The following is a 19,600-nucleotide window of genomic DNA, read 5'->3' on the forward strand; positions in this document are numbered from 1 at the left end:
AAGTATTGAAGAATTGCTAATAGAATAGGACTCTCTGGAACAGATAAACAGCAGGAATCTTTTGGCACCATGCTGCCTAATGCCAGGCGTGGGCTAGAGGGGTATAAAGACCCCCAGCGAAGAATTGTGTTCTCTGGAATGATGGTGGTGGTGCTCCGCCCAGTAGTTTTGGGATGAGTTGGGGATGGTGATCATCCAATATTCTGACCTCATTAACGCTTTTGTCGCTGAATGCAATCAAATCCTCACAGCAATGCTCCTCCAAAAACTAGTGGAAAGCTGTCTTTTGTAGTAGTAGAGACAGTTACTTTTAGAAAAGCAGGAAAAACCTTTTTTTTTCTTTTTTTTTATTAATACCCTTGATACCTTTGTCCATTTAGGGCAGGTTTCCCAGACAAGGATTAGGCCAAGTCCCGAATTCTTCAATAAAAGGGAAATGTAGTCCAGGACTAGGCTTAATATCTGTTTGGCAAACCTACCCATAGTGTATAAGGTTGAGCTCTCTCCTCCATGCCATGGCTGATACTGTACTCAGACCCCAGACCCCAGTATCCCTGTAAATGCCAGAAAAAAAAAATCTGCTTATCTGCTCAGTAAAACACTGATATTATTATAAACACTAATATTAACACTCCTACAGAAAGTGGTGGAGGTTCTCAATCACTGTGTTCATCATTAGAACATCTCCAAAGTTCTCCTCTCTCATGGAGTCTAGTATTATTTAGAGTTCTCCTCAGATCAACACCTGGTTTGGTGGTAAATCAGGGCTTAATGATGGTAAATCAGGTGAGCTGCTGCTGCTGCTGCTGATGCTGATGGGAGTTGAACACATCCTCCACGCTGTGCTGGCTGGACTGGACTGGGGGCGTCCAGGAGAAACCTGGAGGAACTGAACTCTGTTCTTCAGACTAGCTCACCGACAAGTATTTGTATGATGGCAACAAAAGGCACATGAAGGAAATTTAAGAGCCCAACAACAAATTAGCAAACCCATGTATCGACCCCACAACCCTATGAGTCATCATGCAGGACTCACCTCCTTAAAATACCACTCTGAGTATTTTCAGTCAAAACAGATTTTTTGCTCATAATACACAGAATTACTAAAGTTATCAACGAATAGCTTTCAACAGACTGTGATGTTCGTTAGTTTACTTGTTGGGTATGATGGTATTTGTTGGTATAAAACATTTCCAGACCAGTTCTTAAACTGATTTTATTTGATAGGATTGGTAATGGAAATTTTACATAACATTTGGTATCACTTTACTTGGACGGTCTACTAGAGATGCTCACCTGATATTCAACCAACGTTAATATGTATTGAATACATCTGAACTTTAAGTTGAATGTAAATGATTGTCTATTAAATGTAACTCTGCACCCTAATCTTAACCCTAGCCTTAACCTTAACTTTGGGTTAGGGTTAGATTTAAGGTTTAGGGTTAAGGTTAAGGTTAGGGTGCATTTAGGGTTAAGGTGTATTCAAGGTTAGGGTTGCGGTTAGGGTTAGGGTTGATAAGGTTTAGGTATGGGTTAGGATTTAGGGTTGATTTAAGGTTTAGGTAAAGGTTGGGGTTTAGGGTTGATTTAAGGGTTAGGGTTAAGGTTGGAGTTTAGGGTTGATTTAAGGGTTAGGGTTAAGGTTGGGGTTTAGGGTTAGGTAGGGTTATATTTAAGGTTTAGGTAAAGGTTGGGGTTTAGGGTTGATTTAAGGTTAGAGGAAGGGTTAGGGTTAAGGTTGGGGTTTAGGGTTGATTTAAGGGTTAGGGTTAAGGTTGGGGTTTAGGGTTAGGTAGGGTTATATTTAAGGTTTAGGTAAAGGTTGGGGTTTAGGGTTGATTTAAGGTTAGAGGAAGGGTTAGATTTAAGGGTTAGGGTTAAGGTTGGGGTTTAGGGTTAGATTTAAGGTTAGGGTTAAGGTTGGGGTTTAGGGTTAGATTTAAGGTTAGGGTTAAGGTTGGGGTTTAGGGTTAGATTTAAGGGTTAGGGTTAAGGTTGGGGTTTAGGGTTAGATTTAAGGTTAGGGTTAAGATTGGGGTTTAGGTTAAAGTTTTCAGAGGTTAAAGGATTCAGAGTTGATTAAAGGTTTAGGGTTGGGGTTAGATTTAGGGTTGATTCAGGGTTAAGGTTAAGGGTTAGATGCAGGGTTAACAGACAGTCATTTACAACAGACAGTCATTCATGACCATCCAAGTAAAAGTGTTACCCAACATTTGTGAAAGTAACAAATACGTGTGTGTAGGAAGCATGTAAAGCGTTCATTTTCAGACTACGCTACTGTATAAAAATCCAAGGCGATCTCAGCGTGAGTTATGACGTTTCTTTAAAATGAACATAATGCACGTGTAGATAAAACACAGCACAGTGAGAGAAAGACGAGAACTAAGAAAGGGTTCAAACTTTTTTGCGTTCACTTTTGGGGGTGTGTGCAATAGGGCTGGGTGATTGAGCCATGTACGCTGTAGTGGGACATTTTTCCAGAAAGGGGGCGCTGTTAGCATGCAGTCTGCTTTGGTCTGCATTATTTAAAAGTCACGTTACAGTGGTGAACCTGCAGGAGCTCACAGTAGGTCCAGAAACAGACAATGAGAGGGGGGGGGGGTGTCATTTTAGATATGCTCAGGAGCGCTCTCTAGTGTCTGAACAAATCAGAGGACATTTTAAGGGATAACTCTCCTGGCCTATGAAATTATTTTATAATAATAATGCAATAATGTTTTCTGCTAGTTTATGATGATTTGGATGAAGACCCCCTCTGATATGTGGAGCCAGAAATGATAGATGACAGGGTTGAAAGGGAGGTGACGGTGGTAGAGGGTTGCGCTGACCTAAAGAGGTGGAACAAGGAAGAGGTGGAATGTATAGGACGTTAGATTTAGGAGGAGGGGCTTCAGGCATGTTCCTTCTCCCAAAATTGAGTCATTTCATAACTCCCTTATTGTGATGATCAATCACACTCGCAGAAATAACGGTTCTTCACATGGTTCTTTGAGAAAGCGCCACTTTGGTTGCATAATGAACCAGGTGTATGATAGGGATGTGTGATGAACCTATGTAGGGACGTCCCAATCAGGTTATTTAACCCCCGATTTTATGCTGAGTATCAGCCGATGCCGATCCGATCTGATTTTTGAGTTTGTGTAAATAATCCAGCTCCACAGCTTAGATCAGACGAGCTGCTGATTAATGGGTTCAGTAAAATCCCTTTATTTTCAGTATCAGTTTCTATAATCAGACATTCTGGACTGACTGGTTTAGTTTAGTCGAGACTTTTCTTAAAATCACTGTTTTATAGTGTTTAATATCTGATAATCCAGTCTGATCTCCTCCCTGACCAATCAGCTCCCAGCTCCTTTACAACACTGCAGTCTGATCACCTCCTGTGTGTGTGTGTGTGTAGTGGTACACACTCTGGACTGGTATCTGTGGTTGTTGTTGGTCTACTGGTGTGTAATAACTGGTGTATAGTGGGTGAATGTGCTGTGTGTGTGATTTGGGTTTCTATTAGCATTAGCATTAGCCTCCCCTAGTTTCTGAATGGGTTCTTCAGTGCTGGTTTATAAACAGAGAAAGGCGAGCGAGCGGTTCTCCGGTTCTCCCGCTGGTAAAACAGTGAGAGCGTTTCAGTGAGAGTTTTTATTAATGGTCTGTTTTCATGATCCACGGTAAAATAGCTCCAAACTGCAGAACCTCAACTCCTTTATTTACCTTCTGAGAATGACAGCACTGCTGCTGCAGCCGGCTGGGTAATAATGTCCGTTACTGGCGCCCTGGGGCCACCAGATGGCGCTCTGAACTCTGTGATTAAATCTTGGAACTGGATTGAGATTAAAATAATTGATATCCAAGCCTTTAAAATATGCCTAGATCGGATCGGAACATCCCTACTTTTATGGCATCACTCGTTCCATAAGAACCAGTTAAAGCGCCCTTATTTTTGACAGCGTGCAGTACTGCCCCAAGCCTAATGTACGTGGATTCTTTGGGGTTTGGAAAAGCAAACAGCCGGTCTGCCGCTATGTTCTCAGAGTGTCATGTGCTGCTTTTTCAGGTCTACCACATCTCACACATTTATTTTTTTAATGTTCATCAAACTTTTCTAAACCTGGCCTCCTCACGTTCACCGCAGCACCCTCTCTCTGCCTCTCCTGACTGCAGATGTGGTTGTTAGACGTGGTTTTCTATGTGGATCTACCGCTGATTGTTAGTAACCTTCTCCGTCCTCTCCTCCTTAACCCAAAAACACAGATTTTTCCAGGCCGTCCTCCACTTTGGTGTACTCCAGGTGGGCCGGGAAGTATCGGCTCTCGTAGCGAGGGTTGTTCCTAATGTACTCCAGATATTCTGGCGCTCCTGGGCAGATGACGTTGTCAGCCAGCAGGACGGTGCCTTTCCTGAGCAGGCCACACTCCTGGAGAAAAGCAGAGGACAGAGAGTTTTCACTGGAGCTCTGCTGTCCAGTTCCAGTGCTGGAGATCTACAGAACTGCACAGTTTAAAAGTTTGGAATCATCCTCTTATAGTAATAACTGGTTTTAAACAGTAAAACACAAGAGGGAGTATGATATTATTATAAATAAAAAAAATTATTATTGTAAATAACATCAGGGCTGTGACGGGGTTGTAGAGACAAGCTGAGGGCTGTGGTGTATCCCCAGAAATCAGACGTGTTTAGGGAGGGTGAGGGTGGGTGAGGAAGGGAGGGTGAGGGTGGGTGAGGGTGAGGGAGGGTGAGGGTGGGTGAGTGAGTGAGTGAGTGAGGGTGGGAGAGGGTGGGTGAGGGTGAGAGAGGGTGGGTGAGTGAGTGGGTGAGGGTGGGAGAGGGTGAGGGTGGGAGAATGAGTGAGGGTGAGTGAGGGTGAGTGAGGGTGGGCCTACTATACAGGTGTTTCTGATAAATTGGCCTGATAACGTATACAGCAGAAATTAGAGATGGCACGATACCCCTGATCTATGAAATCTAGAGCCACCAATCACCAATCAGCCATAACATTAAAACCACCTGCCTATTACTGTGTAGGTTTTCAGCAGTGTGTGCTACAGTCTGGACTCTTCTATGGGACTGGACCAGATGGACTTAGGCCTTCAGTCCTAGTGTGAATCCCTGAGCCTTAGGTGCCCATGACCCTGTCATCAGCTCACTGGTTGCCCTTTTATGGAGAGCTTTTGGTATGTACTGACCACGGCATACCGGGAACACCCTATAAGAAACCTCTTACCTGCCTGAACTTCAAAATGGGGCCGTTCAATGTTATGTAACCTGGCAGTGGTTTTAATGTTATGGCTGATTGGAGTACTTTGTGATTAATATGTTTTTTTTTTTGTTTTGTTTTTTTTTTTAATTTAGAAAATAATGCAAATAGTAGCATTTCCATCACTCGCATGAACAGACATTCTTCAGGGGATTATCATAATGCCTTTAAGTCTTAAAGCCGAAACTTAGTAGTAGTACTAGGGTAGTAGTCCAGGAACCCACAGCTCAGAGTCCACAGCTCTCTTATAATCCACATCTTAATACCAGTCGGCTCAGACAGCAGCAGAACCATGATTAGCCTATTTGATCAAAGTTGGATTGAAGGAAAATGGAAGTGGAATGTCTCAAAGCTCCTCAAGGACTGGCACGGAGACCACATGCCACCCTTAGGATAATGCGTCTCACCTCGAGCAGCTTAGTGTCGGGCACGTAGCGGTCCTTCCAGTGGTCCAGAAAGATGAAGTCAAATGTGGTGATCCCGAAGCGCTCCTTCATTTTGGGGATCAACTCACCAGAGGGGCCCTCCACCAGGATGACCTGGAGAACATAACCAGGCATGCTGGTGTTCAAATCCCATCACTGTGCTTCAGGCTCGGGCTGTTCAGCTTGTGCTGAAACCATGTGGCATTTCCCACACATCCCACTCGCTATTTCATGCTTCTTATTCGCATGCTAATTTCTGCAGAGCTTTTCCTGCTAACAGTGAAGCCCACCAGCTTATGGCAGCTTCCTACTGCGTATGTTACACACTGTTTTACCACACACACACACACACAGTCATCAGCCACGCGCCCTATCTTAGCACAAAGAGGCACATTTTGTATAAGGAGTCTTTTTGCTGTACATCATTGCCATCATATGAAAACCTCACATCTCACATTAGAGTTCTTGGGGAAATTGCACACTATATGAAAAAGAAAAAGTATTTGGACACCTGCTTGTTCACCATTTCTTCTAAAATCAAGGGTATCAAAAAGAGCTGATCCTGCTTTTGTTGGAGTAACTGTCTCTACTGTCCAGGGAGGAGGGCTTTTTACTAGACTTTGGAGGAGCACTGCTGTGAGGATATGATTGCAGTCAGCAACAAGAGCTTTAGTGAGGTCAGGATGTTGATGTTGATGATCACCACCCCACCTCATCATCCCCAACTTCCTATCTCATCCCAAAAGTACTGGATGGAGCACAACCACCACCTTCATCCCAGAGAACACAGTTCTTCCACTGCTCCACAGCTCAATGCTGGGGGGCTTTATACCCCTCTAGCCCACGCCTGGCATTATTAGGCAGCATGGGGCCAATAGGTTCATGTTTATCTGCTCCAGAGATTCAAATTCTATGGCAGTGCATCTCTACAGGGACTCTGCAAGCTGTGTGTGTGTATTTGCACATCTGCATCAGCAATTGGCACTGACTGTCGCAATCAAACTCTCACAGCAATGTTTTAAAATCTAGTAAAAAGCCCTCCTCCCTAGACAGTAGAGACAGTTACGCCAACAAAAGCAGGATGAGCTCTTCTTAATACCTTTGATTTCAGAAGAAACAATGGATGAGTAGGTGTCTCAATACTTTTGTCCATCATTACACACACACACACACACACACACACACACACACCTTGTCTTGTAGCCCAGCGAAGGCTATGATCTGGCGGGCGATGACAGCATTAGCTGGGTTGAACTCCACAGTGATGAGCTTGGTGCCAGGAGACAGCAGACGGGCGATCCTGACCGCTGAATAACCGCAGTATGTGCCCAGCTCCAGCGCCGTGCTGGGGTTCACCTCACTCACCACCGAATCCAAAATGGCACCTGCGCACAACCACACACACACAGGGGAGGCTAAGCTGAAGGGTCATTAAAGGAGACGATCAATGACGTGCCTAATGGCCGACTCAAAACATCATTATTGGCCTTTCCGCACCATTACCAGCCTGTCAGTACCGAGCCATTGATTATTAATCAGTTGGCTCCCTATGTGGCTCCCTGTGAGACATGTGGTGCACTATGTAGAGGGTAAAAGCCATTAGCTTGGGCCCTATGTAGTGCACAAGGCTAGGGAGTGCACTTCTATGAACTTGCCACTTTATTAGAAATGCCTACCTTGTACATCCAATCACTGGACACTTTATTAGAACCCCCTACCGTGGATGTCCACTCACTGGACATGTTATTAGAAACCCCTACCCTGGATGTTCAATAACTGGCCACTTTATTAGAAACCCCTACCCTGGATGTCCACTCACTGGCCACTTTATTAGAAACCCCTACCGTGGATGTCCACTCACTGGACATGTTATTAGAAACCCCTACCCTGGATGTTCAATAACTGGCCACTTTATTAGAAACCCCTACCCTGGATGTCCATTCACTGGCCACTTTATTAGAAACCCCTACCCTGGATGTCCACTCACTGGACACTTTATTAGAACCCCCTACCCTGGATGTCCACTCACTAGCCACTTTATTAGAAACCTCTACTGTATACGTTGACTCACTGGCCACTTTATTAGAAACCTCTACTATATACATCCACTTCCTGGCCACTTTATTAGAAACCTCTATTGTATACGTTGACTCACTGGCCACTTTATTAGATACCTCTACTGTAAACATCCACTTACTGGCCACTTTATTAGAAACCTCTATTGTATACGTCCACTCACTGGCCACTTTATTAGATACCTCTACTGTAAACATCCACTTACTGGCCACTTTATTAGAAACCTCTACTGTATACACTCACTCACTGGCCACTTTATTAGATACCTCTACTGTAAACATCCACTTACTGGCCACTTTATTAGAAACCTCTACTGTATACACTCACTCACTGGCCACTTTATTAGAAACCTCTACTGTAAACATCCACTCACAGGCCACTTTATTAGAAACCTCTACTGTATACGTTGACTCACTGGCCACTTTATTAGAAACCTCTATTGTATACGTCCACTCACTGGCCACTTTATTAGAAACCCTTTACTTTGTACGAACTGTAAATGGCCACTTTATTAGAAACCTCTACTGTATACACTCACTCACTGGCCACTTTATTAGAAACTCCTACATTGTATGTTTATAAACTGGCTGCCTTTATTAGAAACACCTGACTCGTCCATCTACTAACTGGTCACTTTATTAGAAACTCCTACCCTGGACGTCCACTTACTGGCCACTTTATTAGAAACTCCTACCTTGGACAACCGTTACTTGGCCACTTTATTAAAAACACCTACCCTGTATGCCCTATTACTGACCACTTTATTTTAACTCCCTACCTTTTATGCCCTGTAATTGGCCACTTTATTAGAAACACCAACATTGTACGTACAGTAACTTCGGCTTCTTGACCACTTTAATAGAAACACCTACCTTGTAGCTCCACTATACTGGTGTACGATTACAGACTGTAGCCCATCTGTTGCCGCACCCCTCTCCTCTATTCATCACTAGTCCGTTTCTGACCACAGGACAGCTGCTGTTGACCAGATATCATTACCATTTCCAGAGCAGCAGTGACACTGGCATGGTTGTGGTATGCTAGTGTGTGTGGTGCTGGTGCGAGTCAGGCCCTGTGGTGTGTCACTGCTAGTTTAAGAATGCGTCCACCTCCTAAAAATACCCAGCCTGGAGCAGCTCTGTGGTCAGCACCTGACCACTGATGGAGGTCTAGAGGATGGCTAAACTATAAACTAAACATCAACAGAACTGAGCTTTAATGTAGGGGTCTACATCAACTAACTGACCACATATCTTAGAAACATCTAGCTTGTACGTCTGCTACATGGCCACTTTATCAGAAACACCTACATTGTATGTACATGCACTGGCCACTTTATTAGAAACCCCTACATTGTATGTTTGCTAACTGGTCACTTTATTAGAAACCCTGACATTTGTGCATACACTACTTGGCCAATTTATTAGAAACCCTATCCTGTACACCTGTTACTTGGACAATGTTTTAGAAATCCCAACCTTGTACATATACTGACTGGCCACTTTATTAGAAACCCATACCTTTTATGTCCTCCAATGTCCACTTTATTAGAAACACCAAAATTGTAAATGCACTAACTGGCCACTTTATTAGAACCCCTACCCTGTATATCCACTACTTGGCCAATTTAATAGAAACCCCTACCCTGTATATCCACTACTTTGCCAATTTAATAGAAACCCCTACCCTGTATATCCGTTACTTGGCCACTTTTTTAGAAACTCCAACCTTGTTCGTCCACTCACTGGCCACTAAATTAGAAACCCCTACCTTGTATATCCACTACTTGGCCAATTTAATAGAAACCCCTACCTTTTATGTCCTCCAATGTCCACTTTATTAGAAACACCAAAATTGTAAATGCACTAACTGGCCACTTTATTAGATCCCCCTACCCTGTATATTCACTACTTGGCCACTAAATTAGAAAATCCTACCTTGAATATCCACTACTTGGCCACTTTATTAGAAACACTTACTTTTTCTTTTGAGGAAACTCCTACTTTGTACGTACACTGATTAGCACATTGGAAGATGCTCTTTAAAGTAGGGGTTTCCAATACATTGGCCAGAGTGAGGGTATAGGCTAGTACAAGGGAATCTCTGCTCATTCGTGTGTTAAGAAGCCTTTTCCCTGCGGCCAGTATCTCTGCTGCGCCTCACCACGGAATGCCATGCAGCGCTGCTTCACCGGGCAAATAATAGAAGCGCATTTTTGCATGTGTGTGTGTGTGTGTGTGTGGGTGGGTTTGTGTGTGTGAGAGAGAGAGAGAGACTAGTGTGTGCAGCCATGCAGAGAGCTCATTGACCCAGCAGCCGGGTGAATGCCATCATGTCACATTCATAAAGCAGTAGACAGCATGAGAAGCCTCCAGGACTAAGACTCAGGAGCAGGATAGAGAACGATAGAGAGAGAGAGAGAGAGAGAGAGAGAGAGAGAGAGAGAGATAAACACAGAGAGAAAGAGAGAGAGAGATAAACACACAGAGAGAGAGAGACAGATAAACACAGAGAGAGAGAGAGAGAGAGAGAGGGAGAGAGAGAGAGATTGAGAGAGAGAGGGAGAGAGACAGATAGAGAGGGAGAGAGAGAGAGAGAGAGAGGGGGAGAGAGAGAGGGAGAGAGAGAGGGGGAGAGAGAGAGAGAGAGAGAGAGACAGAGAGAGAGGGAGAGAGAGAGAGACAGAGAGAGAGGGAGAGAGAGAGAGAGAGAGAGAGAGAGAGAAAGTAATGGGTGGATGGAGAAAGAAGGCGAGGATGGGAAGATGAGGGGAACGCCACAGGTGAGTGAAGGAGGAGGGGCGAGAGAGGAGAAGAAGAACAGACAGAGAGAGAGAGAGAGAGAGAGAGACAGAGAGAGAGGTTAAGACGGACACCTTTCTCATCTCCCACGTTCATGGCCCATTCGGAGTGCTGGCAGAAGTAGTCAATGGCGGAGATGACGCTCTCAGGATTTCCTTTAGTGGCGTTCTTCTGGACAGCCTTTAGCATTCTCTGTACAGAACCAACAGCATGAGGTCAGAAAGTCACTGATTACAGAGCGTTTTTAATTAAACCTAACCCAGTTCAGTCCAAAGTTCACATCATTCACTGAATACTGTGGAGGATGTTTACTCTGTGGCTCCTCCCCCCCAATCTGTCTACTGCATCAGGTTAGGACTCTCCTCACACTTAGGGCGTTTTCACACTTGTCCCCAATACATAAGTGGTTGCAGATCCAGGGGTACCACCACGTGACAGAGGGATCTAACCCTCAGATGTGAGTAAACAGTAAACAGACTGAGGGGGAGGAGCCACAGACTAAACACAGCAGTCATTCAGTTTCTCCTGCAGCTAATTTTTCTCACTGTACTTACTGTACTATGCTGTACACACAAATAAAAACAAAATCAAGGTCACCTGAGGTCGCGTGGTCTGGGTTAGTTTATCGCGGAGTCGCTCGATGATGAAATCGTGCCACATCAGCGCCCAAAAGCCGCTCTGCCGCAAAGCTGGTCTGAACCACATATACAGAACAAACAGAACAGCTAGAGAACCAGCACACACCAGCACGCACGAGCACTCCATCCTGAGAGAGAGAGAGAGAGAGAGAGAGAGAGAGAGAGAAGCAAGGGGGTAAGTGTGCGAGTAAGAGAGATATGCAGGAAAAGCAGATGAGAGAGAGAGAGAGGCAGCGAGGGAGGGAAACGGAGAGGCAGAGAGAGAGAGAGAGAGAGAGAGAGAGAGAGAGAGAGAGAGAGATGTAAGCAGGGGCAGGTAAGTGAGAGAGAGAAAGAGAGAGAGAGAGATCACAAAAGAAAAAGCGAGAATGATGGGTAAGCAAGGGGGTAAGTGAAAGATAGAGTAAGCAAGAGAGAGAGGGGGGGAGGCAGAGAGTTCAGTAAAGAGAAAGAGAGAGAGGGGAGAGAGAGGCAGAGAGTTCAGTAAAGAGAGAGAGAGAGAGAGATGTAAGCAGGGGCAGGTAAGTAAGAGAGAGAGAGAGAGAATGATGGGTAAGCAAGGGGGTAAGTGAGAGAGAGGGGTAAGCAAAAAAAGCAGCAGAGGGGAGAAAGGCAATGGGGTAAGTGAGAGATAGAGTAAGCAAGAGAGAGAGAGGGGGGAGTGAGGTAAAGAGTTAAGTAAAGAGAGAGAGAGAGAGAGAGAGAGAGAGAGAACAAACACAGGTCAGTAATTCAAATTCTGCTCGCTCTGCTCCTCTCGCTCAGCTCCTTTAGCTCTGCTCCTCTCACTCTGCTCCTCTCGCTCAGCTCAGCTCCTCTCGCTCTGCTCCTCTCTCTCAGCTCCTCTCGCTCTGCTCCTCTCTCTCAGCTCCTCTCTCTCAGCTCCTCTCTCTCAGCTCCTCTCGCTCTGCTCCTCTCTCTCAGCTCCTCTCGCTCTGCTCCTCTCTCTCAGCTCCTCTCGCTCTGCTCCTCTCGCTCTGCTCCTCTCTCTCAGCTCCTCTCGCTCTGCTCCTCTCTCTCAGCTCCTCTCGCTCTGCTCCTCTCGCTCTGCTCCTCTCTCTCAGCTCCTCTCGCTCTGCTCCTCTCGCTCTGCTCCTCTCTCTCAGCTCCTCTCACTCTGCTCCTCTCGCTCAGCTCAGCTCCTCTCGCTCTGCTCCTCTCACTCTGCTCCTCTCTCTCAGCTCCTCTCACTCTGCTCCTCTCTCTCAGCTCCTCTCGCTCTGCTCCTCTCTCTCAGCTCCTCTCTCTCAGCTCCTCTCGCTCAGCTCCTTTAGCTCTGCTCCTCTCGCTCAGCTCCTCTCGCTCAGCTCTGCTCCTCTCACTCTGCTCCTCTCACTCTGCTCCTCTCGCTCAGCTCTGCTCCTCTCGCTCTGCTCCTCTCGCTCAGATTCAAGATTCAAGAGTTTTATTGTCATATGCACAGCAGAAACAGACAGTTACGCTGTACAATGAAATTCTTACTTTGCTGTCCCTCCATTTACCAATAGATAAAGATAACAAAAAAGAAATTAATAATAAAACATATGTACAAAATAAATAAAGTATAATAATATAAGTTGAAGTAAATAAAATTAAAGTAAACTTTTTCCTTTTTTACAATTAAAAAATTAAAATAAAAGTTACATGTGCTTTTATGTGCAAGTATGAGCAAGTATGAAGAGCAGCAGCTATAAAGTGCAGGTTGCAAGTAAGAAATGTAAACAATAGTGTGCAAGTAGCGAATGTAAACAGTGTTCTGACAGCAGCAGTACAGTGAGTGTAAGGTGCAGTTAAAATCAGATTAGAGTTTAAAACCAGTTCAGATAGGAAGGGTTGGAGAGGTAGTGCGTGAGGTGTTCACAAGCCTGATGGCCTGTGAGTAGATAAAGAGTTAAGTAAAGAGAGAGAGAGAGAGAGAGAGAGAGAGAACAAACACAGGTCAGTAATTCAAATTCTAGATAACTGTGAGTAGATCCTCAGCTCCTTTAGCTCTGCTCCTCTCGCTCAGCTCCTCTCGCTCTGCTCCTCTCGCTCAGCTCCTTTAGCTCTGCTCCTCTCGCTCAGCTCCTCTCACTCTGCTCCTCTCGCTCAGCTCCTCTCGCTCTGCTCCTCTCGCTCAGCTCCTCTCGCTCAGCTCCTTTAGCTCTGCTCCTCTCACTCTGCTCCTCTCGCTCAGCTCAGCTCCTCTCGCTCAGCTCCTCTCGCTCTGCTCCTCTCGCTCAGCTCCTTTAGCTCTGCTCCTCTCGCTCAGCTCCTCTCACTCAGCTCCTCTCACTCTGCTCCTCTCGCTCTGCTCCTCTCGCTCAGCTCCTTTAGCTCTGCTCCTCTCACTCTGCTCCTCTCGCTCAGCTCAGCTCCTTTAGCTCAGCTCCTCTCGCTCAGCTCAGCTCCTCTCGCTCTGCTCCTCTCACTCTGCTCCTCTCGCTCAGCTCAGCTCCTCTCACTCTGCTCCTCTCGCTCAGCTCCTTTAGCTCTGCTCCTCTCGCTCAGCTCCTCTCACTCTGCTCCTCTCGCTCTGCTCCTCTCGCTCAGCTCCTTTAGCTCTGCTCCTCTCGCTCAGCTCCTTTAGCTCTGCTCCTCTCACTCTGCTCCTCTCGCTCAGCTCAGCTCCTCTCGCTCAGCTCCTCTCGCTCAGCTCCTTTAGCTCTGCTCCTCTCGCTCAGCTCCTCTCGCTCTGCTCCTCTCGCTCAGCTCCTCTCGCTCTGCTCCTCTCACTCTGCTCCTCTCACTCTGCTCCTCTCGCTCTCGCTCTGCTCCTCTCACTCTGCTCCTCTCACTCTCGCTCTGCTCCTCTCACTCTGCTCCTCTCGCTCTCGCTCTGCTCCTCTCACTCAGCTCCTCTCGCTCTGCTCCTCTCGCTCAGCTCCTCCACGGTTCTCCTCCAGCCTGAAGCTCAGCTCTGAACAGCAGGTTTACTGAAGCGAGGCCGAGTCTCTAAGGCAGGAAATCGAGGCTGGAACACACACCTGTCTGTTACAGCAGGGTGGACGAGCGCGGCTCGGCTGCTGTCTGGACAGGATACCGGTTTTGCCGATCTGCTTAAACAGAGCCTGGTGGACTGACCTTTAGTCCCGGGGCAACGTTAGCCTTCAGCCCAGGTTATTAATTAACCTGACCACTTAGCCAGTGTAAACACTGCTGACCACTGCGGCCAGTTCAGAGAGCAACACTGCATCTGACCTTAAGCTCATAGCAGCTGGGCGTGTGTCCACGCGGCCGTAGAGCCAAGATTCATATGATTCAGTCTGATAACACACTCAATACACACACACACACACACAGCTTCAGAGACTGGGAGCAGCAGAGAGGAGAGAGTTAACAGAGCCTGACTCCTGATCTCTCAGAGAGTACAAATACCAAACTGCACCCAACCCCCCCCCTCCCTCCCCACCTACCAAGCCAACCCCTCCCCTTTACACTCTCTCTCTCTCTCCAGCCTCTATATCCCTCTGCCCTCTTCTATACTCTCTCTCCTACCTTCCTCCTCTGCTCTCCCTTCCTCCCACCTTTTCGCTCTCTCCCTTTCTTTTTCTCTACCTCTCTCTCCCTTTTTTTCTCTCTCTTTTCTTTTTATCTGCCTCTTTCTCCCCTTCTCTTTCTCTCTCTCTCTCTTCTCTTCTTTTATTTTCTTCTGCCTCTCTTCCTTTCTCTCTCTCTCTCTCTATTTTCTCTGCCTCTCTCTCCCCGTCTTTTTCTCTGGCTCTCTCTCCCCTTCTCTCTCTCTCTCTCTTCTCTTCTTTTATTTTCCTCTGCCTCTCTTCCTTTCTCTCTCTCTATCTCTCTCTCTCTCTCTTTCTATTTTCTCTGCCTCTCTCTCCCATTCTTTTTATCTGCCTCTCTCTCCCCTTCTCTCTCTCTCTCTCTCTCTCTCTCTCTATTCTCTTCTTTTATTTTCCTCTGCCTCTTTCTCTCTTTTCTCTGCCTCTCTCTCCCTTTCTTTCTCTCTCTCTCTCTTTCTCTGCCTCTCTCTCTCCCTCCCTTTCTTTTTCTCTGCCTCTCTCTCTCTCCCCTCTTTTCATTCTCTTTAGGCCTCTGCCTTGCTCTCACCCCTGCCTTTCTCTTTCCTGCTCTCTCTCTCTCTCTTATTTTCTCTGCCTCTCTCTCCCCTTCTCTCTCTCTCTCTCTATTCTCTTCTTTAATTTTTTTCTCTGTCTCTCCCTCTCTTTCTCTGCCTCTCTCTCCCTTTCTTTCTTTCTCTCTCTCTTTTTCCCTGCCTCTCTCTCTTCTATTCTTTTTCTCTACCTCTCTCTCCCTTTCTTTCTCTCTCTTTCTTTTCTCTTCTCTGCCTCTCTCTCTCCCTTTCTTTTTCTCTGCTTCTCTCTCTCTCTCCCCTCTTTTCATTTTCTTTAGGCCTCTGCCTGGCTATCACCCCTGCTTTCCTCTTTCTTGCTCTCTCTCTCTTATTTTCTCTCTGTCTTTGTCCCCTTCTTGTTTTCGGTCTACGCCTTTCTTTTCCCCTCTTTTTGGCCCCCTCTCTCTCTCTCTCTCTCTCTCACTCTCGTTTAGGTTCAGTAAGGTGGGTTGAGGAAATGTGGAGAGCTCCTCAGCTCTGCTTCCTCAAAACAAGGTGCCAAAAAGGCCTCAGACTACACCGCTACAATCTGTCAACACCGCTCCTGCAGTCTGACCACTGACAGAACCGTCATGTGCACTTCCCCCCTCGATGAATCAGCGATTTCAGAAAAGTGGCCTAACACTGTGCTTAAGGAGACACTGATTTGGCGCTGAGAGTTAAAGAGTCAGAGCCTGGTGCCAAATCACAGCGACCCACAGAAACACAGAACCACAGATTAGTGCATTACCGTGCAGCTGGAGTTCACAGCCTGACTCCCTGCAGAAAAGCACCTTGAACCTGGAACAGTTGTCTCCATCTCACATGACAAAGAGCCGTGTTTAATAGGCACGGATTTAGCCCAGTCTTTCACCAGAAAGGATTTACAGTGGAGAACTGGCACTGAGCTGCGACTGTAACTGAGCTCGGCCATCTTCTGCACCCGGACAATCAAATCTTTATAAAAAGAAAGACTCTGACGGACGCCTCTGCCGGTGCACAGGCACCTGTTCAGAGCTGCTGCAGCTTTAATTAAAGATCCTATCAGTCCCGCACTGCAGACACCTACAGACGTTCTAGACTCAGCCCTTACAGCCTCTTTGCAGCCTCGGTTCAGAGGAGCTGTGCTCTCTTCAGTGTGAATAAAACCAAATGCCAAATGTTTGTGGACACCCCTTCTAATGAATGCATTCAGCTACTTTAACTTGCACCCATTAACTTACACTGACACAGATGTGCAAATGCACACACACACAGCTTGTCTAGTCCCTCTAGATAAGTACTGCCAATAGAATAGGACTCTCTGGAGCAGATAAACATAAACCTGTTGGCCGTGCCTAATGCCAGGTGTGGGCTATAGGGGTAAAAAAAAAAAAGCCACTGAAAAACGAATAGGCTTGCTAGCCTTCAACCGACCCCCCCAGCACTGGTCCCATTGTCTGATAGGTCCTAGCTACTGGGTGAAAAATTGAAATGACCACAAAGAGTGGTGATAATTGAGTTACATTTAAAAATAAATCAATAACATAAATAAAACATTGAGGTAGATTTTGCTGCAGACACATGGGCTACTAAAACACACGAACAGATGCTACGGGGCTTCTCAGTCTTGCACACCAGGGGCTTCGAACAGCACTCCCACATGCAGTTCCTGAAACTTGGCATCACATGTTTGTATTTTTGGCATGTCCTTGTATGCCTTTACTCACCGTCAGTGTGTAGTCGTTCCCCCCAGGCTACCTTCTCTTAGGCATACAGTCCTATGTATGTATATAGCTGATATATAGTTGTAAATAGTGGAGTCATCATCATGATCAAATACCTTAATAGTTTATAGAATCATTTAGTGATCAATGATAAATTGAGTCATATTCTTATGACCATGGCCAATGAATGAAATGATCAAAAATACAGAATAAACCAATATATTTAATAAACTGAGTAAAATTAATAAATACAAACAAATTAATATCAATTATAAATACAAGATTAAGAAATACTAATGATTGAACTTAATTAATGAAATGTTGCAGAGCTGTCGCTGGCTTTATTAATTAATTTATATTTATATTATATTATATATTTTTATATTATTATAAATATACAGAGGGCAGAAGACAGCAGAAGGGAGACTGGCCTGTTAATACTCACACACACACACACACAAATGAAGTACGTCTAATCGATCTTGTTCTAAGGAACAGACCGCATGCATACCCCTACACACACACACACACACACACATGTTCACGCTGCATGGTGGATTATAGCAGCTGCTGCTGTGCTCATGGAGCTCCACAGTGTTAAAGTAATGAGCTCTTCACACTTAAGCCTACATATGCACACGCACACACACGCACACACACACACACACACACACACACATACACACACATACACACACATACACAAACTGAGTTTTTAGTCAGGCAGGAAAAAAATATCAAATGATGGTTGTAGCAATGCAGAACACACACACACACACACACACACACACACACACCATCCAGCCTGCACATGAGAATAAAAGCAGCCTCTGCATTTCCTAGAAAGTCAAAGTGCAAACACACGAGCCAGTGTGTCGGACCCCCGAGCCAGGCAGAATGGACATAAGTGTATGCTTACTTCCAGCTGCAGCTGTGTCCACAGACGCACTAGTCAGTCCCTCAGTTCCACTCGGTGTCTCTCTGCTTGCTTTCTCTCTCTCTCTCTCTCTCTCTCTCTCTCTCTCTCTCTTTCTCTCTGCTCTCTCTAAAACTGTTTACTCTGACGAGAGCACTCACTCCTCGTGTGTTTTTCTCTTTCTTTCCTTCCCTTGCACACTCGCTCTCCCTTTCTCCCTCCCTTGGTCTCTCTCTCTTCCTCTTCCCCTTTCTCTTTCTCTCTCTCTCTCTCTGCTCCCTCACTGGTTCTCCCAGTTTGCCTTGATGTGAGCTGAATGTGCGGCTATAGGTCACAGTGAACCATGAGGCAGGCTCAGACACACACACACACACACACACACAAAAGAGCTCAGGCCAATACACACACACAGACACACACAAGCATTAATCATGCTCAGAGATGCACACACACACACACACACACACACCCAAAGCCACTTATTTACACACACAGTATGGTAATACAGAAGGGGCGGATCCAACTGGGCTGAGGTTTAATCCCCCCCTTTAGCCATTCATGTCATAACCCTGCCCTTTCTTTCTTCCTCCCCTTTCCTCCCCTTCTCTCTTTCCCTCTCGCCCCTCCCCCTGCCCCTCCCCCTTCACACATGTACAGGCAGATAATGATGACGAATGGGACGTCTCACCATTTAAACACATTCACAGGCCTCTCAAGAGCTTACAGCCACAGGCAGCAGGGATTTCACAACAGCCCAGCAGCCGGCAGGCGGAGGAGTCACCAAAACACTGAACACAGGAGGCTCCTCCCCCTCAGACCACTCACACAGCGAGCTCTACTTTCATGCAATGCCTTCAGCTACTATAAGTTGCACACACAAGCACACACAGCTTGTCTAGTCCATGTAGAGAATTACTGCCAATAGAATAGGACTCTCTGGAGCAGATAAACACAAACATGAATAGGCCACCATGCCTAATGCCAGGCGTGGGCTAGAGGGGTATAAAGCCCCCCAGCATTGAGCTGTGGAGCAGTGGAAGAACTGTGTTCTCTGGAATGATGATGGAGCTCCATCCAATACGTTCAGGATGAGCTGCGGAGTTAAGGATCAGTCTGGCTGTCTGTTTGTCTATCTATCTGTCTGACTGACTATCTATCTATCTATCTATCTACCTATCTGTCTGTCTGTCTGTCTGTATATCTATCGATCTATCTGTCTGTCTGTCTTTCTATCTATCTATCTATCTATCTATCTATCTATCTATCTATCTGTCTGTCTGTCTGTCTGCCTGTCTATATGTCTGTCTGTCTGTCTATCTATCTATCTATCTGTCTGTCTGTATATCTATCTATCTATCTATCTATCTGTCTGTCTGTATATCTATCTATCTATCTGTCTGTCTGTCTGTCTGTCTATCTATCTATCTGTCTGTCTGTCTGTGTATCTATCTATCTATCTATCTATCTATCTGTCTGTCTGTCTGTCTGTCTGTCTGTCTATCTATCTATCTGTCTGTCTGTCTGTCTGTGTATCTATCTATCTATCTATCTATCTATCTATCTATCTGTCTGTCTGTCTGTCTGTCTGTGTATGTATCTATCTCTCTGTCTTTCTGTGTATCTATCTATCTGGCTGTGTGTGTGTGTGTGTGTATGTATCTATCTATCTATCTGTCTGTCTGTCTGCCTGACTGTCTATCTATGTATATGTCTGTCTACCCATCTGTATATCTATCTGTCTATCTTTACTGGTT

General features: G+C 45.8%; 1 protein-coding gene across 3 annotated transcripts; it reads right to left on the bottom strand.

The window, feature by feature from the left end:
- Positions 1-1,202: 1,202 nt before the first annotated feature.
- comta (catechol-O-methyltransferase a) lies at positions 1,203-18,149 on the bottom strand. Of its 3 annotated transcripts, XM_072681379.1 has the most exons (7): positions 17,850-17,982; positions 12,989-13,046; positions 11,154-11,322; positions 10,631-10,748; positions 6,871-7,064; positions 5,662-5,793; positions 1,203-4,414 (listed from the first exon to the last, which is right to left on the bottom strand). In XM_072681379.1, exons 3-7 carry the CDS (start codon positions 11,319-11,321, stop codon positions 4,235-4,237), a joined length of 792 nt encoding a protein of 263 aa, XP_072537480.1. In that variant the 5' UTR covers position 11,322; positions 12,989-13,046; positions 17,850-17,982; the 3' UTR covers positions 1,203-4,234. The 3 variants fall into 3 exon arrangements, with proteins under 3 accessions (XP_072537480.1, XP_072537478.1, XP_072537479.1); XM_072681377.1 differs by lacking the exon at positions 12,989-13,046 and having other exon boundaries at positions 17,850-18,149; XM_072681378.1 differs by lacking the exon at positions 17,850-17,982 and having other exon boundaries at positions 12,989-13,040.
- Between the last annotated feature and the right edge of the window lie 1,451 nt (positions 18,150-19,600).

The sequence above is a fragment of the Salminus brasiliensis genome, chromosome 6 (genome assembly GCF_030463535.1).
Source record: "Salminus brasiliensis chromosome 6, fSalBra1.hap2, whole genome shotgun sequence".
In the NCBI taxonomy this organism is placed as follows: Eukaryota; Metazoa; Chordata; class Actinopteri; order Characiformes; family Bryconidae; genus Salminus; species Salminus brasiliensis.

What these genes read in the sequence shown, in the direction of transcription:
- comta (XM_072681377.1), bottom strand. Translation starts at nt 11,321, where the DNA reads ATGGAGTGCTCGTGCGTGCTGGTGTGTGCTGGTTCTCTAGCTGTTCTG. An exon ending in GAACGTGGGAGATGAGAAAG is followed by an intron (nt 7,065 to 10,630) that starts GTGTCCGTCTTA and finishes GGTTGTGCGCAG; the next exon opens with GTGCCATTTTGGATTCGGTG. An exon ending in CCGACACTAAGCTGCTCGAG is followed by an intron (nt 4,415 to 5,661) that starts GTGAGACGCATT and finishes GCTTTTCTCCAG; the next exon opens with GAGTGTGGCCTGCTCAGGAA.